Source organism: Asterias amurensis, chromosome 4 (assembly GCF_032118995.1).
Source record: "Asterias amurensis chromosome 4, ASM3211899v1".
NCBI lineage: Eukaryota > Metazoa > Echinodermata > Asteroidea > Forcipulatida > Asteriidae > Asterias > Asterias amurensis.
Genome location: NC_092651.1, coordinates 11150542 through 11162780, shown reverse-complemented (window position 1 = coordinate 11162780; position 12239 = coordinate 11150542). Strand labels below are relative to the sequence as shown.

At 39.8% G+C, this 12239-nt stretch overlaps 2 protein-coding genes across 5 annotated transcripts in view; one reads left to right on the top strand and one right to left on the bottom strand.

Moving 5' to 3' along the window:
* The window catches only part of LOC139935734 (cytoplasmic FMR1-interacting protein 2-like), a 49962-nt gene extending 39973 nt beyond the window's left edge, over positions 1-9989 (bottom strand). The window contains exons 1-5 of one of the 4 annotated variants that reach the window (XR_011785846.1): positions 9614-9989; positions 9244-9352; positions 6700-8104; positions 6263-6515; positions 758-821 (exon numbers count right to left, since the gene is read on the bottom strand). Coding sequence is in view for 1 of the 4 variants with exons in the window: in XM_071930287.1 (XP_071786388.1) it covers positions 6829-6864; positions 7985-8104; positions 9244-9459 (372 nt within the window). In the remaining 3 variants the exon portion in view is untranslated. Of the gene's footprint in view, positions 1-757; positions 822-5840; positions 8105-9243; positions 9515-9613 lie in introns of those variants that run through there. The other 3 variants (XR_011785845.1, XR_011785844.1, XM_071930287.1) reach the window with 3 other exon arrangements.
* Positions 3886-5791, top strand: LOC139935733 (uncharacterized). Its single transcript, XM_071930286.1, is given in 3 exon segments — positions 3886-4008; positions 4145-4364; positions 4366-5791. Coding segments are annotated over 2 exon segments (891 nt in total). The 5' UTR covers positions 3886-4008; positions 4145-4167; the 3' UTR covers positions 5060-5791.
* Positions 9990-12239: the final 2250 nt, after the last annotated feature.

Genomic DNA, 12239 nt, shown 5'->3' with positions numbered 1-12239 from the left:
GTTTGTTGAGTGGACTGCGTATAGATACTTCGCATCCACTTTAACTCTTACGGGTTCTGCCTTGTTTTAAGGACAAACGTGACCTTTTGTGTAATTGTTTTCGGTCTTTGTTGATCACGATAACGGAATTCATATGAAACCTCATTTGATGAGATTCCCGTTCCTTAGATGGTGATGTAAGATATCAAGGAACGATGTGAGATGTCAAAGAATGTATCAATGATTGTGCCAGGAACTATCAATATCGAAAACCACCCGTCGATTAAATGAAACAATTAACGGTTCGAAATTGAGCTCGATTTCACGTTCCAGGAGGGCCTAATATATATCGCGAAACTGGTTAGCAATGGGATTTAAACTTCAGCGTCAGTTGACCCATTTATGGGTCAGTTTGACACCATTCTCGGGTCATACTGACCCACATTATGGCCAGGGCCCACGGGATCCAGAACCCAATACTTTATATAGCATTAGGCTCCAGCTATATATTGAAGACAATCAAAACGTCACATATCGAAACGTCGAATTTTAAAATCCCCGTTTTCCCGAAACCACTACAACAAGTAAAGAGATTACTAAATAAAGTGCTTTTTTTTTACTTGAAGACTTGCTTCCGAGATATACTGGTTTAGAAACTGTGTTTTAGTCTTGTGCCATTGCTTTTCGGTATTGTTGTATACTTAAAGTGAGGGGTTGTTTAAGGTTTGAATAAAAATAAAATTTCCTTCGGAAAAAGTATTGTTTTGTTTTTACTCACGTTGTATCTTGACCGTACTGACGAGCTTTATACAAGGTTCCAACAACTCCCTGCATATCCCAAGCTACATTGGTAAGTAAAAGAACACAAGAAACAATTAACCAAAGCAATCATGTCTTTGTACAGAAGGGAAGAAATTCCAGCTCTAAAGGAGGGGGGCAATTAGATGAAAATGCAGTGGACAACTAAAGGATTGTATATAATGGCTCCCTCGACTCAAAATGGCGTCTTTATATTTAGAGGATGGTAAACTTTGCTATTTTGAAACAGAACGGTCAATCCTGTCAAAGAATCATGATTAATAGGTCAGCGAACAGCTGTAAAGAGTTCTGCATAAACAAGGATTATAAAATATCATCAGAATGCGTTTTAAAAATTTGTTTTTTAAAACAAAATATTAATTTTATTTCATCAAAATAACAGGATAGTTTCTTTATGTCTTCATATAGTAACTGCATATTAGGCCATTTTTTGCAATGTTTAGAATTGTTGAATTCAATAAGCCATTGTGTTTGATTTGAATAATTATTATGACTTAAAATGGCGTGTTTAGAGGATGGTAAACTTTGCTATTTTGAAACAGTACGGTCAATCCTGTCAAAGAATCATGATTAATAGGTCACCGAACAGCTGTAAAGAGTTCTGCATAAACAAGGATAATAAAATATCATCAGAATGCGTTTTTAAAATTTGTTTTTTAAACAAAATATTAATTTTATTTCATCAAAATAACAGTGTAGTTTCTTTACGCCTTCAAATAGTTACTGCATATTATGCAATTTTTTGCAATGTATAGAATTGTTGAATTCAATAAGCCATGCGTTTGATTTGAATATTATCTGCATGACTTGTCGCATTTAATTTGAATTACCAAACTATGGAGACAGTTGCTATGCCAAATGGTTCCGGGCGAGCTTTTTGTATAGCAACCTCCTGATCGCTAGTCCTGGTGCCATACACTTCATTCAGAATTGAACGTGCGTTCGTAGTCTCTTACGTCACTACGCAAAAGCTTGCCTCGAGTGACATGGCCGAACTGTCTCTTTTAGTCCAGGGAATTCAAATTTATGCGACAAGTCATGCAGATAATATTCAAATCTATTTGTTAAACTCATTTGCTTGTTTAAATCAAGCTGATTTAAACACGTCTTTTTTAGAAAATACAAAAATGGTATATATCTGCAAAATATTGCACAAGAAACAACACACAAGGATTTTAAGAATAAAATCCATACACGCCCAGTCAGGCCATGTATACAATACAAGATAACAATATAAAATATGCGTGTTTCCAATCGTGCTCACTATCTTTTAACCAAAAGTCTATTATGGCAGCTTAAAGGCAGTGGACACTATTGGTAATTACTCAAAATAATTATTAGCATAAAACCTTTCTTGGTGACGAGTAATGGGGAGAGGTTGACGGTATAAAACATTGTTAGAAACGGCTCCCTCTGAAGTGCCATAGTTTTCGAGAAAGAAGTAATTTTCCACGAATTTGATTTCGAGACCTCAGATTTAGAACTTAAGGTCTCGAAATCAACCATCTAAACGCAAACAACTTCGTGTGACAAGGGTGTTTTTTTCCCCATTATTATCTCGCAAGTTCGATGACCGATTGAGCTCAAATTGATCACAGGTTTGTTATTTTATGCATATGTCGAGATACACCAACTGTGAAGACTAGTCTTTGACAATTACCAATAGTGTCCACTGCCTTCAAGTACTTGACTCTATGATGGACCCCAATCATTATTCAAGGCCCATGCTTCTTAAGATTACACAACGAGTCTTAAGAGTCCAATAAAGCATTCTATTGCACAAGGAGACAAGCTCGTTTGCAATCCGGAAGGCAGGCATGACTTCTAATAATTGTCTGGGGAGGGGGGGGGGGGGGTGGTACTGCACGACAAACAAATGCTGTTACAATAAAAATAAAAATAAATTGTTTGTTAGTTATCTCATAAAAAAAAACTACTGAGGACAGACCGTAGTGCCAACATTATCTTAATGGAAACTTTGTCAGCATAGAAGCAATTCGTTTATGCAACCAGCATGTCACTGGTTATTGTTTAAATACAATGTAATGTTCCTACCAACGCAAGATACAACATTGCCGCTGGGGCGTTATTACATTTTCCAATCACGAGTTGGTGCAAAGAACAAACAACAAAATAGTCTTGATTCAAGGCTTGCCTGTTGTTTGCCCTCTGTAGGTAGATTCGAGCCATTTTGGGGATATTTCGGCAAATTATTACAAGGAGGACTGGGGTTCAAAAGAGGGCGCTATAAACACAATTCACCTCATGGGAAAGGGGGGGGGGGGCACACCAAATCTCTTGGCACTTTGGTAGAGTGTTTAAAGCACAAGCTTGGTGTACAAAGGGCAACAAATATGCCATCAACTCATCGCGAGTCTTTCTTAGGGGCGTGACTGACGGTTTCTACGAACAAAGCTAGTTTTAACTGTAATTATTAATTATAATTATTTTCTGAGGTTGAAAAAGCTATGTTACAGAATACAATATCACACAAAGTTGCACCCGCGCTAATCCCCCATAGCTCAGGGGTGCCTTGAAGTTCGTTTACAAACTTTATCGCCCATAACTATTAATGCACCATTTTTCCACATAATGGGCCTTCAGTCTTTGTTCTCAATACGCTGCCCAAGAATAGACTTGCATAAAGCTAGCGGGCGACACGGCGCGCCGCTCATGCATGGTAGCGAGGCTGGGAAATAAAACTTGCGAATGTCTTATTTTAAATCTTCGGACATAATTCTGGAACCAAGACAACAGTAGCTGACGGCTCAATAGTGCCTGGAAGTTCGAAAATGACCTGTAACCCCCATAACTGAAGAAGCTTATTGATGAATTATTTCCCCCATATAAAGCTGACGGCTCACAGGTGATTTGCATCTTAATGGTGAAATTTATCCCCACAGCCGATGGCTCATGGCCATTGGTGCCTGGAAACTCGGTAATGGTGACCTTATCGTGACAAGACTAGTCAGTCAATTGGAACGCTGCTTATCGGCACAGATCGTGTAAAGCAAAAAACGTTGTGGAATTTCAGATGGACTTTAGGCTACGGTACTGTTTCATTGTAAAACTGTGATTTTTCAAAAGGCATTTCTTTACACTGTAAACGCGCCTATACTACTACACTGGTAGTTAGGTAATGCCAAAAGCGCTGGGGAAAACCAGCAACTTCGGGGAAAACGGTAGAGGCTGTTTCATTGCAGAATAACTGTGAGTTTTCAAAGGCTTTTCCAGTCAAACATGCAGCAGTTGCTGTATCTATCTATGCTTTGTTTGTTATTATGTAAGTCTTCACTTTAACGGTTGATTTTATTATATTACATTGCTCTTTTCGTTTTTGTTACAGGACCTCATCGGCAATCAACGATTATGGCTGATGAAATGAATCGAATCTTTTTGTGGTGCACAGGGCGCTCAGTATCCACAGCACTGGTCAAATGTCTCAGCTGTGTTGAAGGGCTTCAGGTGGTTCTCGAGCCTTACGGATGTGCCTTCAATTCAGGACCAGAGAGAAAAAATCAGAATCCAGACTCATTTGACCCATATGAGAAGCGCTTCGGGGAGACTCCATCAGCCCGTCGACGACGGTGTCCAAGGTTTTGAAGCGTCAGTCTGCACTTATGGCTTTGTCAGAGATGATCTCTTATCAGCATCTTATGCAGATTTCAAGATCTTACTCTGCAAGGATTTGGTTCACTATCTCGATGCTAAGTATCACATGCTTCCCAAAGGATTCAGATACAGCTTCTTGATTCGCCATCCGGCCAAGGTTTTCGTATCATGCAAAAAAATGTTTTCCAAAGCATACGGCGAAGAAGTTGATTTGCTCAAGTTACCAGTTTCATTGTTTCCTGCCGGGTATAAGTTCAAGGAGCTTTACGAGTTGATAGAGTACGTGGAAAATGAACTCCATCAAGAGCCCGTCATCCTCGATATCGATGACCTCTTAGCTGACCCACCTGGCATCTTGTCTGCCTATTGCCTCAAGATGGGTATTCCCTACAAACCAGAGCTTCTGTCTTGGGAAGCAGGAGGTGAAGTCATGGACAAGTGGGTAACATCTAAGACACTCAAACGGTCAAACAAAAGAGCTGGATATTTTGATAACGCATTTAGTAGCAGTGGATTTTTTAGTCCACAACCTCCCCCTGCTCCGGACAGCCTGTCTGCAGATGTGCAGACTTGTGTAAGAGCTTCGATGGGATACTACGAAAAGCTTCGCACCAGACGAATCAGACCTCTGTCTGAAGTGGGACTGTGAACCAACGACCTGTTCAGTCAATCTCAGGGAAAAGACTACACTACATTTGAACACCCCACCCACAACGAACGTGTCAGATCCAGGCTGAAATAACAACTAAGTAAACGACAACTTTTTGATATCATTTTCTCTTTAATGTCTTTATACATTCAACATGCTAAGTATGTAGAAAATAGTTATTCATTTTCGGTTTCACCCATATACACTGTTGTGTGTTAGCACTGTATACTCAATACATTCCCCGAGTTCTGTGAAAAAAAATCACAGGCATATTACTTGACTTGGATTCGAACCCACGACCTTTGCAATTCTAGAGCAGTGTCCTACCAGCTAGACCACCGAGATTGCCCGATGGCTAGATGCGGTTCAAATCCTATGCAGAGGGTAGGCATACTGTAACGATTTATAGATGTTAAATTTGCATCAGGGATAAGAAATACTCATTTTGGTTTCACCCATACAAACTGGTGTGTGATAATTATTAGCACTGTACAATGTACACTGTAAGCACTGTATACTGTAGCAAATATTACTAAGGACCACACCTACTATACAAACCCTCACACAACAGAGATTTACACATGGTTGTACCCGCAAGCTTACTATTTATTTATAGGTTCTTCCTTCTATCACACAAAGCAACCATTGGAAATAAGAATTTACTTAATGCAACGCCACCTTTATCATCTGTTTTTTTCCTGTGTAAATTAGGACTGCTATGTTTGTGGTTGTTTTTTTGTTGGGGGGGGGGGGGGGTATGGATGGGGGGGGGGGGGGGTGTTGGTGTTTTTTCTTCTTCCAATCCTGAGCTGAGGAGTATAAGATTTGAGGACAGTATCTCTGATTTTTTTCAAACATTCACTATAAATAGAGTGTTTTGTCCTTGTCTTTTCATGTGTTACTAGTTTGTATGTTTTCAATATTATCTCAGACTATTCTTGCATTGTTCTTTCTCATAGATACGTATGTATGTACGCAAACTTGGGGAGTCTCCATTAAACCAACAAGCTTGCTGTTAGGAGACCCCCCCCCCTACCTAATCTATTTAGTTTTCGGTCCTGCAATATTATTTTGTTATTATAAATGCTTGAGTGGAAATAAATTGAACTATGAACTTTCCCCGCCATACTTCATATAAAGGCATTTGCCAGATGGACATATAAATGTGTGTGTCTTATGGACACATTCTTCAATATATCTTACCTAAGATGCCTTGTTTTTCAGTTTAAATCCTGTTTGGAAGCTTCGTTTCCAAATCCTACTTCCCTCATGTCTCTTCAGTCTTCCATCATTTCTGTTTTTACATTCCTCCATCAATGACGGACTGATGAATTGGTGGCTGATAGCAACGGATTTTCTCTACAGGCGTGGTGTCACTCTCGTTTGCCTTCAGGTACTTGTTCAGGACAGAGAAGATTTGGTTGTTCAGAATCTGGTACTTGCAGATGCCAAAGGGCTATAAAAGAAAATCATCAAGAAAGTTAGACAATGATTCAAAGACAGCAGTAACTCTTATAATCTCATTTACATATTTTTAGCAACATTATGAAATCTATAACCTCATTAAGTATAACTGTGTTTTATTGATGTTATCATTATTACAGGCCATCTCAATGACTGTATGTTGAAATAAAACTTACCATGCCATTAATGTATGCATCTGCACCATGCATCCACTTTCTGCACTCGTAGGATGTGGTAGCAGAAATCCAGTGCTTCAAAGCGTTTCTGTTGTCCAAGCAGAGTGATCAAGGCACAGCCGGCCCAGTTCAGCCCTTCACCATAGCTCTCCCTGGGTTTTCACACTGTAGGAGCAAAGATGGGAATTCATAATATCATGGAGGTAGATATATCAAACAAGTCTTGAGAAAATGACTAGGGTTTGATGCGGTGGAGAACGCCCAGGCCACTCCCTTAACACTATAGCTTAGGCATATATTGACTAGAATACAAATATTGACTGGTTTAAGAGCCATGGTTAAAACTGTGATTCCCAAAGTCATGCTGCGCTTGTTTTGTTTACCTATAAGATGAAGTCAAGAGAAACTAGACAGCTCCGCGGAGCACCAAAGGAGAAGTGGTTTTACCATAGCAGAAGTAAAAGCAGTCAATACCTACTGTATAACAACCCCGTACATAATTTGTGCCCAGACTTCAATTCTAGGCAGAGGTCACCCTAAGCTGCGCTGGACGTGACAAAGTGGAGTGGTAGAAGTGTAGATGAGCTGAGAAGAGCAGCGATTGAAAGAGAACAGGTGATGGTGGCGACTCCAGGAGTGCGCCCTCATACCAATTTGACGCAAATCTTTGCAAAGTACCAAGAAGCTGCTGTTGCTATGGGTAATATTAGTAGGCCCTACATTTGATGTAATGGGATAGTCAATTACTTGGTTCATGGGTAAAGTACAGTTTTTGCTATCAAAAGGCAGAATGTTTGTAAAACTGCCACAGGCTAGCAGGGTGCAACTGCCCTCCCAAATACGTTTCAAAACTGATTCAATTATAAATGAATAGGAGGGTTCAGCCCAGATCATAATTCCTGCGAATGCGAAACAAATTGTGACGTCACAAATACACAATGATACAAAACAGTTGAATCGTGTTAAATTCCTGCAAAATAATTGCTGCGAAAAACAGCAATGTGACATTAAAATGCGCTTTGCATTTGCAGGAAGCATGAACCAGGCTTTAGACTGTGTAAATTAACCTTGAGAGTGTCCAATTGTCGCAAAAATTTTGGCTCCCACATAATGTAAAGCAGCTACAAACTGTATTGTTATGCAAAGTTTAAAAACATAGTATTTCTTATAAAGCCTACCTTAGTTTGTATCAACATAAGGCAATTCTTATAATTATTAGCTAAAATGCCTTGTATTTGATTTAGACAAGACTTAAAACAACACTATCTTTAAAAAAGGTATTTACCACAATGCCTGTAAGATCACTGCTCTCAAAGCCAATAATGGCAATCGCCAGACTCTTGTACATAGCTGTGCTGATTCTTTGAGTGATCAGACGATTCAAATCAATTGAGCGACCCAACAGCTAGGAAACAAACAACAATTCAAGAGTGTAAGAACTCAGACAAAGCATGTACGGTTGACAGTTTTTGTCTAAAAGGGCACCAAAAAACAATGTGATACAGAGGATGTTTGCCTTTTAAATCAAAGGTTACATCCAGCACAATTTCTTAAAGGTGTGGAAAACCTCATACCTATATATTCACAATAGGGATATAGTAAGCCATTTGCACGCGTGTGATTACGCACAGGCAGGCCAAGTAGGGCATGGCCTCTGTTGCCCACGCTCTTGGCCTTGATGCCCTCCAAATGTTTCCCATTCACTTTAAGACAATGGTAGTGTCCTTTGGAAAATGGAAATGGCCTTGGGTACTCAGCCAAAAGTGAGCGCTTACACATCATTTAAGTTCCCCAGACTAGAGACAGTTACTATGACACATGGTTCAGCTCAACTTTTTGCATAGAGACGGTGAACACCTAATGTACGATTCTGAAGGCTGCTTTACAGAATGCCTGCCTTCAACCATGAGATGCAGCAGCACTGTATTTAGTCTGAGGAATCCAATTTGAGTGCTCTCTTAATATGACCGATCAAGCCACTGTATCAGACATTAGTCAAAATGTAACTGTTTATAGAATGATTTTGGGGGTTGAACAAAGAATTGACTAGAGTGGGATTCGAACCAACGACCTCCGGATTAATGTGACGGCGCTCTACCAACTGAGCTATCTAGCCCTATATTGGCGGTGTCCCTATTTTGTCAATATCTTTGTTCGGGGGTGCCAGTCAGAAGCCATACAACCGTTAACTGCCGTGTAGCCAGGGATCACACCCAAATTACGATACAACCTGGGAAGCGGCAGCTAGGGGATCACCTTAAGGGGATGCGACTTTTTGTTTCAGATATCAATATAAACCACAAGGGAAACTGACTGGGTAAATTTTGTAAATGATCATTTTGTAAATGATTTTGGGGGTTGAACAAAGAATTGACTAGATAGCTCAGTTGGTAGAGCGCCGGCACGTTAATCCGGAGGTCGTTGGTTCGAATCCCACTCTAGTCAATTCTTTGTTCAACCCCAAAAATCATTTACAAAATTTACCCAGTCAGTTTCCCTTGTGGTTTATATTGATGTTTATAGAATGACTAATTAGGGGCCTACCTGTATATGTCTCTGTCTGAATAGAGTCTCATATCTGTTAGCAGGAGGGTAGGCTATGCCAATACCGTAGATCTCACACTCAGTACGGAAAGGCTCATTCAACAAAATGCTGTAAAAAGAAGGCATCAATACTTTTCGTAAAATGAACAAATAATCCCCTCCTATCAAATATATAAGTTCAAATTGAGGTAGATGGGGAAAATAGTCTGGTTCCATATTGTTTGTTTGTTTGTTTTAATTCCATTTGAACGACAACAAAATTACAGGAATAATGGTTACAAGTAAATAAATAAAGAAATAAATGCTAACACAAGTTTTTGTAATTGCCTTTTTATCCAAAAGAATTAATGAAGAAATGAAAGATGCTTACCACAGTGACAGTGCAACGGAAAACGACGTCAAATCACAGTTAGGCTTGTGTAATGGCTGCTCTCGTGGCTGTGGTTGTTTCTTCAGTCAGTAGTTGTTTTCGCGGTCGCTTGCTCGACTCAAGAAAAGCAAACCACACTCGATCCTTCCTTTAGCCTCCGTCAGATAGTCCATAGAGACACACAAATTATCTCCGGTTATTTAATTTTTGATCCCTCCAACACATGAAATTAATTGTAGATGTCTACCCTTCGTTCACATAATATGGGCGTTTAGTATCCACAGCACTGGTTTATCGACGACAGCTGTGTTGAAGGGTACTATCAGATGGTGTGTTCAAGCCAACTTCTTGATCTTATGTTAAAACTAACCACCATCAAAACACAACATGGACTAAGGAGGACGTCCTTAGGTCGTCGATAGAGGGGGTGCACTATTGTAAATCGACCATCGCAAATTATTCATGCGCCGAGCTCATTATCATAATTTGTAAACCCACAACTTTTTTTTAGTTAGGACGTTTTGGAGGTCATGCAGCTAATAGATTGTTTAATTATGATGATCCATCACAACCAGATGTTCTGGGCTTCAACTTAAGAGGAGGTTTGACTAATTAGGCCTTCAAAGTGGGTCCTATTTACGTTGGGAATTTATTCATGAAAACTGGCGGCAAGTCGGTTCGGGAAAGTGTTTTCGTGTTTGTTTTGTTTTGGCAAAAAATCAAAACGGCTGTCGTGCACATTAACTAAACAGAAATATTATGCTTTAGTGGTCTGAAAGGATAATAAAATTTTCGTGAAATCTTTCCTTAAAAAACGAAAACTTTCTATATCAATTTGCAGTTATTAACAATTTATGTAGACTATTAACAAATTTTATGAAGATTGCAACCCGGACGTCAACATTATGGTCGGCAGAACAAGTTCGCTGTGCACTTGACCATAACTCCTGAACTTGGCATGCCAGAGAGAAAATGTTGTGTGTATGTGGCACAAGTCTGCGCGACGAGGGCGGCGAAAGAGCTACCCCTCACCCCAAGCGACAACATTGACCAAAGTGTAAGTTTTTCTGGAAATAATGACAACACACGGAGGCCCTTTTCATACCCGAGACAATTTTAGATTGGCACATACTATACACCACCGGAGAGCCCCAATCAAGGGCTACAATTTCATGTATTTGTTTGAATTTATGGGCCTAGACCTAGCCGATGCAAGCCGGCAATAGAGGGAGCCATCTTCGGTCAATTTAGTGCAAGGTTGGGCGTTAAAAAAACTTTCAGAGCGGCTTCCAGACTTCAAAATACCGAAAATTAAAAGTAGGCGGCTGTGCTCCGAAACGAACACACCAGAGAAAATCAAAAGTACAACGGGTCAATTTGACCCAAAATCATTGCTCAATCTAAACAAGTTTAGCACCATTGGATGGACAATTTCAAGGGCTTTCCTCTCGTACTAAAATTACTGCTATGGGGATTTTCAAAGTGAAGCTAGAGGCCGGGGAGTAGACCCGACACACACCGTAAATTGTGGATATTTAACGCATGATACACACGGCATGTGGTGATTATTGGAGAAAACAAATATATGCGTTGAAAAAAAGCCCGGACTTAAAAAAACTTTCAGCTATACTTTTGAATTATTCTGGAACTAAAAACGATAGAGAGACGCAGTTTGTACCTGCGTCATTCTGGCATGTCCCCCAATTCAGATTTCAAAGTTTTAGAGCGGCTTCCAGACTTCTTGATACCGAAAATTAAAAGTAGGCGGCTTTGCTCCGAACCATTTTTGTGCACAGAGAAAATCAAAATTACAACGGGTCAATTTGACCCAAAATCATTGCTCAATCTAAACAAGTTTAGCACCATTGGATGGACAATTTCAAGGGCTTTCCTCTCGTACAAAAATTACTGCTATGGGGATTTTCAAAGTGAAGCTAGAGGCCGGGGAGTAGACCCGACACACACCGTAAATTGTGGATATTTAACGCATGATACACACGGCATGTGGTGATTATTGGAGAAAACAAATATATGCGTTGAAAAAAAGCCCGGACTTATAAAAACTTTCAGCTATACTTTTGAATTATTCTGGAATTAAAAACGATAGAGAGACGCAGTTTGTACCTGCGTCATTCTGGCATGTCCCCCAATTCAGATTTCAAAGTTTTAGAGCGGCTTCCAGACTTCTTGATACCGAAAATTAAAAGTAGGCGGCTGTGCTCCGAACCATTTTTGTGCACAGAGAAAATCAAAATTACAACGGGTCAATTTGACCCAAAATCATTGCTCAATCTAAACAAGTTTAGCACCATTGGATGGACAATTTCAAGGGCTTTCCTCTCGTACTAAAATTACTGCTATGGGGATTTTCAAAGTGAAGCTAGAGGCCGGGGAGTAGACCCGACACACACCGTAAATTGTGGATATTTAACGCATGATACACACGGCATGTGGTGATTATTGGAGAAAACAAATATATGCGTTGAAAAAAAGCCCGGACTTAAAAAAACTTTCAGCTATACTTTTGAATTATTCTGGAACTAAAAACGATAGAGAGACGCAGTTTGTACCTGCGTCATTCTGGCATGTCCCCCAATTCAGATTTCAAAGTTTTAGAGCGGCTTCC